At 39.9% G+C, this 12,591-nt stretch overlaps 2 protein-coding genes across 2 annotated transcripts; one reads left to right on the top strand and one right to left on the bottom strand.

The window, feature by feature from the left end:
- Nucleotides 1–6,372: 6,372 nt before the first annotated feature.
- Nucleotides 6,373–7,003, top strand: MELLADRAFT_101656 (uncharacterized protein; the record flags this gene model as incomplete). The annotated part of the gene is made up of 3 exons (XM_007404767.1): nucleotides 6,373–6,415; nucleotides 6,494–6,601; nucleotides 6,690–7,003. 3 exons carry the CDS (start codon nucleotides 6,373–6,375, stop codon nucleotides 7,001–7,003), a joined length of 465 nt encoding a protein of 154 aa, XP_007404829.1.
- A 732-nt stretch (nucleotides 7,004–7,735) lies between these two features.
- MELLADRAFT_101655 (uncharacterized protein) lies at nucleotides 7,736–9,096 on the bottom strand (the record flags this gene model as incomplete). Its single annotated transcript, XM_007404205.1, has 3 exons — nucleotides 7,736–7,903; nucleotides 8,540–8,622; nucleotides 8,691–9,096. The coding sequence occupies 3 exons, from the start codon at nucleotides 9,094–9,096 to the stop codon at nucleotides 7,736–7,738; spliced, it is 657 nt and encodes a 218-aa protein (XP_007404267.1).
- Nucleotides 9,097–12,591: the final 3,495 nt, after the last annotated feature.

The following is a 12,591-nucleotide window of genomic DNA, read 5'->3' as shown; positions in this document are numbered from 1 at the left end:
AAAACTTGATGTTACCACAAGCATTGTCATTTCAAACAAGCCACATAGCAATAACAAGCAGATTCAGGTGGGGAGCTATCAATTTGTAATGCAGGTGAAATATCATGGATGATCACTTCAACTGCATTGGCCATGACTGTCAGCACATTCTATTTTCATCATTGAAGCAAATATCCCTGATTAACATCTCACTTTGTTGTCTATTTTCCTTTTTAAAATTCACATGAACCCAAGACTTGGTATCTTTCATGCCTTTTTGCTTTGGCGGAAGAATTCTTGTTGAGTCTGGTACAAATCAGTCCACCACGACCAGACTCAAAACGCTGGTGACCTGAGGCTGCCTTCAATCTGTTTGGCGGTACCAGCCTCAAATTGCTGGTGATTTGAGGCTGGTACCAATCTGTGCAGCGGTACCAGCCTCAAATTGCTAGTGATTTGAGGCTGGTACCAATCTATGCAGCAGTACCAGCCTCAGATTTCTAGTGATTTGAGCTATTCAGCGGTACCAGCCTCAAATCACTAGCAATCTGGGTCTAGTTCCGCTTAAGTGATCGGCATAAATTTGATTGATCCTTTTTAAATGCCTAGCCATAATCATTCTCATGACTGGTAAAGATATGTCCCAAAACTTACAAGATCTTGATTACTAGTTGAAATCTGGTTCATGGCAGTTTAAATACAATTTGAAGAAAAGATAAAAAGTTTTAAGTCTTGGGACACACTGACCTGCAAGTGACTTGTGATTGTGGGCTGTGTTTTCTCTAATAAAAGTCTAACATTGGTTTAATAATTGTATTATATTTGTCCAATATAAAGCTGATAATTTCCCAACGTCAGTGGGTCGCACTGGCCTGCCAGTGACCTGTGATTGGGGGGTGTGGATCAGTTTTCACTACTTCTGGATGTGCTGTTGGAATCTTGCAATGCTTGACGATTTGCCAGGCTCTAACGCCGTCTAAGTATTTTTTGATTGTAACTGAACTCAGTGGTTTGTCTGGTCCGTCTCTTGAGGTTCCTTTTGCTTCTCCTGCCCAAGCAATAAAATCATACACGTCTTTGTCTGATACCTTGTTTTCCGGATTGAAACTTCCTGTGGTCTTTTCTTTAAATTCAATAAATTTGCCATCCCTGAGGAGTAGCCTGCTAAAGTTGATCTTTTCCAGCTGCCTGCGGCTGCATGTCTCCCCGCTCGTGAAGTGTTCTCTTCTGCTTGCTTAAAATGCTGAGGTAGGTCTGTCATGCTTCTTAAAGGTAACTTTCTTCGTGTGCGATTGGGTGATGTCTCAATGTTCTTGTCTTAGTAGATCCTTTAGATATTTGGGTATAGGGATCTCGATCATGTCTCTGACACGCTTTGAGGAGTCGGAACCCCTGGACAGTTTATCAGCTGTGTTGTCTTCTGATATAATGTGTTTCACCTCAATACAGGCTTTGTTTTCCAATAAAAGCGACTGGATCTTCCTCCATTCCCAATTTATGTTCTGATCGTGCAGTTTCCCATTTTGGGTGGTGCTTTTGGCCACTACGTTGACGGTAAGCATAACAAAGCATTTCCCTCTGACGTCATGGAGTTTTAGCAGGAGGAGGAATCCTAAACGTGCTGCCACGGTCTCAGCCCATGCAATGCCGCGTCTGGACCCGTCTTTCATTCTCAGGTCCCAACCGTGACAAAGGCAGAACTTTGCCCAATACTTCCCTATGATTATCGCAATGTCATACGAGGTGGACGCATTGCTGACCCAGTTCACATTAAGTTGTTCTGGGCGTGGGATCAGCCGCTTTGGTTTTGTCGTGCTCAGCACGTGGTGCCATACTTGTAGGTCTTTGTCTGCTGAATTTGATGTTTCCCTTAAGGCTGACCCATGATGCCACTCTGCCATCCACCTGTTCATGTCTACTTTATAGCTGTTCAGTTGAGGGAGCACCATTGCGGTGTGAGCTAGCTTCCCTGCAATCCCTTGTACTTCTTTCAAGGTGTGCTTCTTTTTTTTTCTAAATTCTTCTATCTCTCAGTGTCTTGTGTTGATTTTTTCTTGGGGTAAACGGACTGTTTTTTCTGATCCATTCCATATGAACCCTAAATATTTCTGTTCTTCCGCGAAGTCGTGTCTTTTTTCTTTGTTTTCCACAATTGCCATCTCTTGACTGATCTGTGATATGTTGTTGAGGCGTAAGTCTGACTTATCTGACTTGGGTTTGACAAACAAGGTATTGTCCACCCACCTGAAGGCGGCAGGTAAAGGGAATCTAGCTAACATCATTTCCTTCCATGCATCGGCTACCCTGCCGACTACACCACCAAAAGTAATTTGTGTGTCAAGCAACACTTTGTTTTCAAAGGTAAGTACCATTAGGAACTGCCATTGGTCGGGTGCTGCCAGAATCTGTCAATAGGCTTTAGCCCAATCAAAGATTGCCAACAGTACGTCTTCTTCTAAGGAACACAGGAATTCCGCTACCTGCCGGAAATCGTCCCAGGTTGTCTCGAAATCATATTTATCCACCTCTTTGTTTACTGACTGTACATTGGGATTGTTTCTAGGAAAAGATAAGTCGTTGATTGGACGGGTGGATCCATCACCATTTACGACTGCCCCTAAAGGGTTTGTTCTGAAGAAACCGAAGTGGGCATCAGCCTCTGCCTGGGAGGAAGGGCCTATCATCCTTCCTGCGGTGATCTTGGTCGCGGAGGCTTTACGGATCTTCTCTCCTAGTAGTAAGGGATGCCTGGAATGTATGCGTCTCTGATCCCTTGGTCAAAGCCTTCGACAAGACCTACTAATATGTCTTGGTACTTTTTTAGTAGGTTGGCTCTCTTCAATTCGGCTCTCCATTTTTGCACATTCATCCCGCAATGGACCTTATGTGGCCATGTTGGCCTTTTTTGGTTGGTTATTAGAGAGGATGGGGCTATTCTCACAGGGCTGTCTGGATCTCTCAGGTGCGGTCTGAACAATTTGCCAACACACATTTTGAGTGGTCAAGTGGGGGAGGAAACAAGGGAGAGGCACGTTTGGTAAGCTCTCACTTCTTACAGGGCTCAGTGATTTGTGTTCTATGTCTTGAAACTTGTGTTTCATTTCCTTAAATTTCATTTTGACTCATTGTTCAAAACCCGTGGCTTACACGTTTCTCCCTTTGCGTCCTCTGCCTCTTCTTGGGCTGCGGCTTCTCTTTCTGTAGTGGTCTCTCTCATCACCTCCGTAGCTCCCTTGGCCTTTTTCTCTCTTGTCATCTCTTCCGCGGGGAGGGCCTCCTGCCCTACAACTCAATTTGTCTTTCTTCTCTTCAGCTGACATTGATCTCCACTTCCACAACGGGATCCAGTTTGGGTCTTGGTGATGTGTGCTCGATGGATTGGGTTTTGCAAAACATGGTGTCTCGTACATTCTTCCTGTGTTTGAGGTGGAGGTGGTAGGGGTGTGCTTTGTTGGTCTTGGTGCTCCCGTGAGTGGGTTCAGGTGTGCTAAGGGCCCGCCTGGAGCATATGGATCTGACCCGTATGATCGTTCTTGGTGTGAGTCTGCCGTCACTTTAGCCTCCTTGAAGATTGCGGATTGTAAGACGCTAAAGTTTCTGATCCAATTATCGACTGTCTCTCTCATTACCCCTTGTCGGATTTGGCAACAGTACCTCAATGCGATCATCCACCCGTAATTCTCTCTCAACTCAATCACCACTCCTCTATGACCTTCGAATCGCTCCGCTAGTGTGATCCAGCCTTTTGAGGCTACGTATTTTATGAAGAGGCCTATGCTGTTGATCCAGTCTGTGAACTGCATTGTCATCTCCTCTGGGGGAGGGGCACCTCCATAGACTGTCAGAGATGAGCTTCCATCTTCTATCTTCGACTCCGTTGGTGCCTTCCGTTGACTCCATTCTTGCTGGTCATTGATCAAGAACATTTTATTGAAGACGGTCAAGTGAATAATGGATTTACAAGTCTGGAGCCATTGTGTCAGGACCAGGGACAGAGGTGTGAGACCCTTTTCCATCTCTTCTCTTGTGTCTGCTACCAGTCTACACCCATTCTCAATTACATCCCCATTTCTCAACACCAATTGTCCTTTCTTTGTAGCCATCATCACCTTGATCTGCTCGGCCTCCTGTGCGTCAGTCAATGTCGTCCCTCTTCTGGCACTATGGTCTCCTGTGCACTGTAAACATCATTCAACTTCCCCAAATTGTAAGAGGAAAATGATTAATAGTACAGTTTTTCATAAAAGAATCTAATACTGCACACCTGAGCCATTTCACCCACACTACATATGTGCAGCAAGCTAAGTCAATAGATGGCTATCATGTACATACAGGTCTGCTCAGTTTTTTGCCCACCAGCAGAAATAAATCACATGTTATACCACATGTAACTTTTTGGACTTTGAAAAAATTGTGTCCAAAATTCACTACATATAATTCTGTAGGTGCTCAGGCAATATTGTTGAAGCTATTTCTTAGTAACAGAAAGGGTGTTACATGCAGTTGAGTTGATGAGATTACACCAAAACATTGAGTCAGTGTATGTAGTCAATCTTTGGAATGCTTTTTTTGATCTCAAAAAAGTTACAGCATGTATTACATATGAATAACTTATCCTGATGAGCAGATAACTGAGCAGAACTGTATGTACATGATAACCACACCCAGACCCCAGTTTGGAAGGGGAATAAGTGGGAAGGTTTTGTTATTTTAAGATAATCTCTAGAGTTCAGTGAGTTTACCGGAAAGTGGGCTGCCGTTCCATCACAAATTAATCTGAAATTGCCTCTCATCTTGACTATCATCAAGTCTAACATTCTTTGGCTGGTTTTAGATTGTCTCAAACAACTTCTGAGGTGATCATATGACTTTTGATTGACCCGGATTTCTCTCAGTAAGAAGTTCACAGGAAGTAGACTGAGGGCTATATAGAGTGAACCTGGGTTTCATGCTCTCCTGCTCTGAGGGATCATTCATCAATCAAAAAACTCTTTACCTTATTGTAAAAGTAATTTTTGTAATGCCTGTATCATTTAATATTCGCCGTTGAGGACTTCCTATTCCTGATGACCAGCTTCCAATCAAACTTGGTCAAGTTGTAATCCCTGCACATTTACACAAGTTCTTGGCCGTTATAGATGGTGAAGAGATTTGGGCAACACCTGCGGAGCTATTTGAGCTTATTGCTCGCTTCCACCCTTCCACCGACTTTAATATCCATTATACAAACTTACATACTTTGTTTGGTATATTTGAGCGCCTGGCTCTACCTTGGATTCTAGCTATGGAATCAATGGATTACGAGACCAACGTCATGAAGTTCTATACCGATTAAGTTACAGGTTAGTCTCCCTTGTTCTGATGTATAGCTTCTCAGCTAGGTGTATCATTTGAACTAACATCCATTTCAATTTTTAGACTTTGGAGAGGAGCTTTTTACCAAAATTGACTTCAGCAGATCACCTGAAATTGCCAAGTGAGTCTATCATTTATAATGGTTCTTTTTATTTATGATGAATCTGATTTAAGCATGATAAACCCGCAGAGAGACCTTTTCAATCAAATCTAAATTACTTATCTCTTTCTTGGCTTTATGAAAAATTCCTGTCACCGTGTAACCACTCTTTAAGTACCTCAGTCTATTGTTAGCTTATAGTATACTTCTGGCGGATCTAAGAAATCTCTCCCTCAATTCCTTTTATTCTTTATGAGCTTCAAATGTTGGGTGTCTCAATTACTAAGTGATGAAAGAAACTGAGACTCTTTCCTATGTTCCTCGCAATTATGAGGTACACCTTCTGGTCAAACTCTTTAGGATGTAACTTTCAGATCTCCAGATTCTTTTGGATTTTGCTCGGTTATAATTAGAAGTTTCTATTCCTTTCAACTTTTATCTTATCTACAAATCTCTATTTTCAAATGTGATTCAGAATCTTTGGAGCCCTTTCAATTTTTGTTTTTCTCGAAGATTCTATGGCTATGTACATAATACAAACTTACAATATTCCCTGCATCTGTCTTTGAGGCCCTTGAGTGTACACTGAAATAACAAGACATTCATGCCCAGATTTGAGGTCGTAGAACAAAGAAACTAAGTTTCTCTCTCCCATCAGAGGTCCGGTGAATCGGTCGAATCACTCCACATACGTAGATTGGAGAACTCTTGGGTTATTGCAAGATCCTCCAGCGTGTGTATAAGACCAACCTATTTACTGGAAAAGTCCTCTGTCTCTTCAAACACTCTCATCCTTCTTTTCGAACAAAATTTTAAACTCTGATCAAACAGACTTTTTAAATCCTGAATAATCTATTTCAAATATACCTCTTGAACTCTGCTTTTATCTATACCTCGTTCCATCAATTACCTTTGTCTTTTGTGATCACAACGAGGCAATGAAAAGAGAACGGTCTGAATCTGAATCGCACGCAACTGAAGGTAATTATGATTGCTTTCTGTGGTCTCTGTTTAGGTCAAGGCTAATCCTTTAATCAAAATCTGAATCCACTAATTCAGTGGAGAGCTTGAAAGCCAAAATCGCGGGTATCAATGCTTTGCTTCGAGATGCTGAAGATAGAATTGCGCTTCAAATGGAAGATCTTGTGAAAAAGATTGAATATCAAAGTAAGTATTTGGCCACAATTCACTTTTTGATTCACTTTTTCAAAGATATGACGCTGTCTAAATTGCTTACTTCATTCTGCAATGTTAGCCTCTCAAGTTGACCTCTTGAGAAACTGTATGGAGTATCACACGAGAGAGATCGCTGTTACTAAGGCTCGGGTGGAAGATACAGAAATCCAAGTTACAGACCTGGAGAATGTTTGCGAGCTCAATTACCAACGTTCCAGAGCACTTGAGATCTCTATTCAGAAGGTGGCAGATGCATCTCCAGCTAACCCCCAAGTGGAGGTTCAATATGAGATCGAGAATTTCACCGATGAGCGTTATCATTATTATTCAGTGGCTTGTGAGGCTGCTCGAAATGGCCAGGTTCCAGTATTAGATCCACAACTCGGCTCTTGATTAGCTACAGGGTGAGTGTTAATCAAACATTTTGAATGTTAATTAGTTATCCCCAATTTTATTCAACTGACGCTAGGTGTTGAACTGTCCTCTTACTTTCTATAACATCATCGATATCATCACGCCGTTCCAGAGCCTTACTTAAAGTGAGCTTTTTGAATCACCTTTAATTTTCCCGCTCTATCCCAAATTTTGGTTTAAACAATCACGTTGCGTGTATTTTGGTCCATATCAGAGAAAACTTCTAGTAGTTTAATTTGGTTCAAAGAGAATAACTCTGTAAGAATACATCAAGAATCTCATCGATTGCACTAGTCTTACTACAGGAAGATTGAGGTTTTGGCCTATGTAGGAAAGGATAAACTTGATCTTTACCTGTAAGAGTCTAACAGTTGAAATTCATTTCGTCAAGGGAAACCAATGGTCTTGTTAATTATCATGATAAGAATTTCCCCTAACTGATCAAAGAGAGTAGACTCTACAGATGCTCTTCTTTGAATGATTTGAAAAAGAGAATCAATTCCTTTGAGGAATTATAACAAGATGAAAAATTATTAAACAGTTTTAATCAGACTTGCGAGAAAAACAATGCTCTTTTTAATTATCATGATAAGAATTTCCCCCAACTGATCAAAGAGAGTAGACTCTACAGATGTTCTTCTTTGAATGATTTGAAAAAGAGAATCAATTCCTTTGAGGAATTATAACAAGATGAAAAATTATTAAACAGTTTTAATCAGACTTGCGAGAACTTTTATTCTTTGCCTTTCCGGTCCTTTTGTGTGGAACATCTTTCTCAGCACCTTTTGAAGTTGAAGCCTTCATCCTCTTTTCTCTTTTAGCTTTGGCGGCAGCAAACTTCTTGAATTTAGTATCAAACTGATCTTCGTAAGACTTTACCTGTTCATTGACATAGACCTCCCACTCAGCGTTTGACATAGTATTTTCCAGACTTTTGATTGCCCGAATCCTGGTCACCAGAGACGTAGAAATTTGACACGAGGATCCAAACCGTGTGATTTCACAGCTTTTTGGATGGATCCTCTTACCATTCGGGTTATAAGATAGAGACGGTGTTGTTTGGTGGAGTACCTGTGTATTCGCACGTTCAAGCAGTTATCAAGAGCTGAGGAACAATGGTAAGGTACTTACTCGGGTGTCCCATACCATCTCAACAACCCTATCACATCCAGCAAAGTCGACTTCAATACCAAAATGCTTGATGATAAACTTCCCAGATCCAACCTCGCTTCTTATTTCTGACCCTTCCACTTGATGGGGGACCCCAGTATCTCGATCGATTATACAAAACATTCCATACAAATACCGTGTGTAGTCATGATCATCAGTGTGTGCTTCGTTTTGAAATCCATCACACGTGACTACTAGATTTGAAGCGAATACTGTCCCATTGGAAGTTTGTTTCCATTCACGGTGATCGAAGCCGGGTATCTTGGCTTCTGTTGCTAGGTTAAGATTGTTATTGAACGCCTCCAAGCAGAGAGATGAGAACTGATCTGCCCAAAAGTCGCAAACTTTGCTAAAATCAGCCATCCGCTTCCGATCAGCTTCGATTTCTTTTTCTTTTCGAGGTAAAAAGTCTTTAAGGGCGTAAGGTCCTGTTAAAAGTAATATTATTGTACGTGAGTTTTGGGAGTCTTTTAAATGAGAAATGAATGCTTCTGACCAATTTTCTTCCCCGGATCGCTACCAGCTCGCCAACCACAGCATCCCAACAAACCCCACCAAATCATCGCTAAAATGAACAATTGAATTGACTTATGAAGATTGTTGGTGAGTCGAGCTTTAGCATGTAAAAAGGGCGTAGAGATTCCCATGGAAAATCTCTCTCTCTCCTTTGTTGACATTTCCTTGAACTCGTTACATTGGACAGCCAGAACTAGCAACAAATTCTTCTCATCAACCACAACCACAGTACCCTTGTTGATTTTGGTAATTTCAGCTTTTGAATAATCTCCTTCAGCCCGATCCATGGAACTCGTGCGAAAGATAAATGTTGAATCCTTAGGAACTCCAAGACGTTCTACAAGTGAAGATATGAGCTCATTTCTGGGAGAGTTCTGAAGTAACATCTTTGTTATTGTATACAGATAATAAGAGGTGTCCAAATTCAACTAAAATATGCTGTGATCTATTGAAACGTTCAGTTGAAAAAAAGTTATTAAATCAATATCTAAGGCTTGATCAAAAATGGTAGGTAGTTGTTGCGTACCAAATGAAAGATTGACGATAATTGAAGCGCCTCAAGTCTGAAGAACCTCAAGTCTTGAACAATTCAAATTGAAAAACTGAACGGAAATATCTAAGATGAACATCAAGAAAGAAGTTCAAAAAAATGCTTGTAAGATCTTTCGGTACACTTAGTTGAAGAATTCAGGTCTTCATGAAACATACTGAGAAGGTGAAGATCTTCTTGACAAGTATATGTAGAAGTTTTGATATAGAAATCCGATTTCTTGAGCAAAATTCCTGAGATGGATATTGGAATAAAAACAAAAAGAATTAAAAGCTCTTCCCAAAGATAAAGACAAAGACGAGGGTAAATGTACTTAGATTTCCAGTTGGTTTGATTAAAAACTGAAGGAGGAAGATGTAATCTCTTTTCTCTAGGGGAGGAGGAAGGGAGGAGTTCGAGCAAAATTAAAGTAGACTAATAAAGTTGGAATTTGAAACTGGGGACTAGCAGGGTTCCAAAATTTGATTTTGAGAACCAAACTTTTTGGAGGACAAGGTTAGTGGATAGCCTAGAAACCTACAAATCATAAACCTAACCCAAAGTTAAGGAGAGTTTCATCTTTCCCGGATATTGGATCTCTTTTCCTGGCCAGCCACTGATATGTAAGGGAATTCTGATAAAATTCCCTTGCTTTGTCAGATCCACTCAAATTTCAAAACATATGTTGTATAATAGTGAGATAACTTAACAATCCAGTGTGCTTGTTATTGAAAGATTAGATGATTCAGAGAAACCAAATAATCAATCAAACAACTTCCCAACAGCCAAATCCTGAACTCCATCTGATCCATTGATCGAGTGATCGTGCACAGAAGAAGCATCACTAGCTTCCTCTCTTCAAATTGTTCTTTCAAATCATCAAGTAATATGGATAAATTACTGTGTTTTTTATTTCTATCAATCTACATTGAATTTCTCCTTCTGGTTGTTCATCATCCAGGAGCTGAAATAGAAAATAAATAGTTTGAGCAGTGGTTGGACTACCCTACCCTAACTGATACAGCTCCTTGATTGTACCTCAGCCACGCTCGTCCAAGCCTCAAACGCGGGTCGGTACTCGGGCTTGGCTGAAAGCCTTATTCCTGGCCAGCAACTGGATTCAGGAATTTAGGCAAAAGTCCTTGGTAATTCACTGGTTCAAGATAGAGTTTGTCCAACGTACAGGAAAGATTGATCCTTCCTAAATCACTTTTTTTTCTTGGTTTTAGTAAGATTTGAGTCTGCTCTTTCTAGTCTTTTCAATTCTACACTGATTTCAACTTCCAGTTCTTCAAATGAAATAAATTAAACAGATTTTAGGATAGATGATTCAGAACAAAATGATTCATCAAATTTGAGTTAAAGAACTACTCCTAGTAGATGGATCAATAAATCTTTTGATCCTATTAGAACTTGAAAATTGTTTAAATGGTATGTATTTCTTCTTATGGTAAGTTTATGGACTTCATTCATTTTCATTTTCTTGTTTGAGATTATTGTTTGAATTCATCTTGTATTGATATATCAAGATAATCCAGATTTTTACAATTTCTGCTTCTTTTTTCGTTTTTTGATTTCAGCTATGGTTAGGTCCTTCAACTTTCTTAGGTTGCCAGTTTTATTAGTAGCAGATCTGGTCTTAACCTTTGTACAAATGTTTGGTAAGCAAGTGCTTAAACCCCACAACCATATCCTTCATATTCTTATCTATCTTTTTTTCCATTCCGATACTATGTAACTACATTGAATATTTTTTTACAGCAAGAAAAACAAATCAAACAAAGATCAAAGATCAAAGATCCATGTAAATGTGCAGAAAGATGGATAAGACAACTAAAAGGAGAAATCAAAGTTGAAAGATTTACTAGTAATTCTTCTCAAGTTTCAACCACTTTATGAGGAAGTGGATGTGGCTGCGGAGAGTGTCCAGCTAAAAATCACCAGGTCATGATTTGATTCATAAATCAACTCGTTAATAATAAGACAACCTCTAATTCGAGATATCAAATCCACATGTAGGACCATTGATCCATTCAAAAGTAGTCTGATTCTTTGAAAAGCTTTGAGATGATCACATGATTCTTGGAGAGGAAATATATTGGTAAAGAATTTCAATACGTATGGTGGTTATAGTTTGTCATCTTGGAAAGTATAAGCCATAACCATAGCCATAAAAGTGGTTCATCAGGTTGATCAGTATTAGAATTATATAGAAGAAAATTGACAAAGGATAACCACTACACTGACTAGTTAGAGCAGTGAAACCTGACTATCTTGAAAGATAACATAATGAATTATTAATTGTTTGAAGTCCATGTTAGTAGAACTAGGAGTGAATCACAGTTCTTGCTTAGTCTTGGTAAGGGCAAAGATAGGGCGTTAAAGTTCATTCCTACATGGAGCCTTTCCTATTATTGATTTCAAATTGATATACCTACTTCCTCGTCCCCAAGCGGTTCTTGTCTGAGCCTTGAGAGCCTGTTGAGGCTGGTGCTTGGGGAAGAGCCTTATTCCTGGCCAGGAACTGGATTGAGCAATTTATACAAAAGGACTTGGTAAATTCTATTATTTGTTGCCGGATATGATTGCGCATCTAATCTTATAATTGAAAGAACACTTTATCAACACAAGTCTAGAGGAGTTCTGTTGTATCTCCATGTTTACTCAAAACTCAAGAAAAAAAGCAGCAGCTTCTTTGTGAAAGATTGTAAATTTCACTAATTATTCAAGGATTGCGTCCCTTGTCTCAGGAGATTGAAGTATCTTTGGAACCTGTTTATCTGTATACAATTTCTCTGGGCTTCAATTTTCATCCTATTTAGTTTGGAAGGATCATCTGACAAACCTACAGTAGTTTTTTTTGAAAAAGTCAAGCATTTCAGAGCCGTGTATTACAAAACTTTCTGAGCAACAATTACAAAGAGGGAAGATTAAACTAGTTCTTAAATTTGATGACTTGATCCTTTCCAGAAAAAACACCGGACTTGGGAAAAACCAGACTTCCACCTTCTGCCAGATCTCCAGCCTCTAGAAACCAATGTGATAAGTAGTCAAAACAAAGATTTTTGGCAAGATCATACCATGTGATCTCTGGTTCGATGAAGCGGCCATCCTTATCAAAGGGACCATCAATAAGCCGCATGAGCAACTGGTTGCTCCGTTTGAAGATTGGCTCTTTCACCTTAAACTCAGGCCTCTGCTTACATAGCCACTCTGAAAGGACTGTGAAGCTCATCATTTGTCCGGCTGGAGCTATATTTACATCACCTGAGCAGCAAATCAAACCGTGAATGCCACAACAGGCAAACATTGTAAGATAGCTGAGTGTTGGAGTTTTGACATTATCGCCCTT

Source organism: Melampsora larici-populina (genome assembly GCF_000204055.1).
Source record: "Melampsora larici-populina 98AG31 unplaced genomic scaffold MELLAscaffold_2, whole genome shotgun sequence".
Taxonomy (NCBI): Eukaryota; Fungi; Basidiomycota; class Pucciniomycetes; order Pucciniales; family Melampsoraceae; genus Melampsora; species Melampsora laricis-populina.
This window is presented reverse-complemented; position numbering and strand designations above follow the sequence as displayed.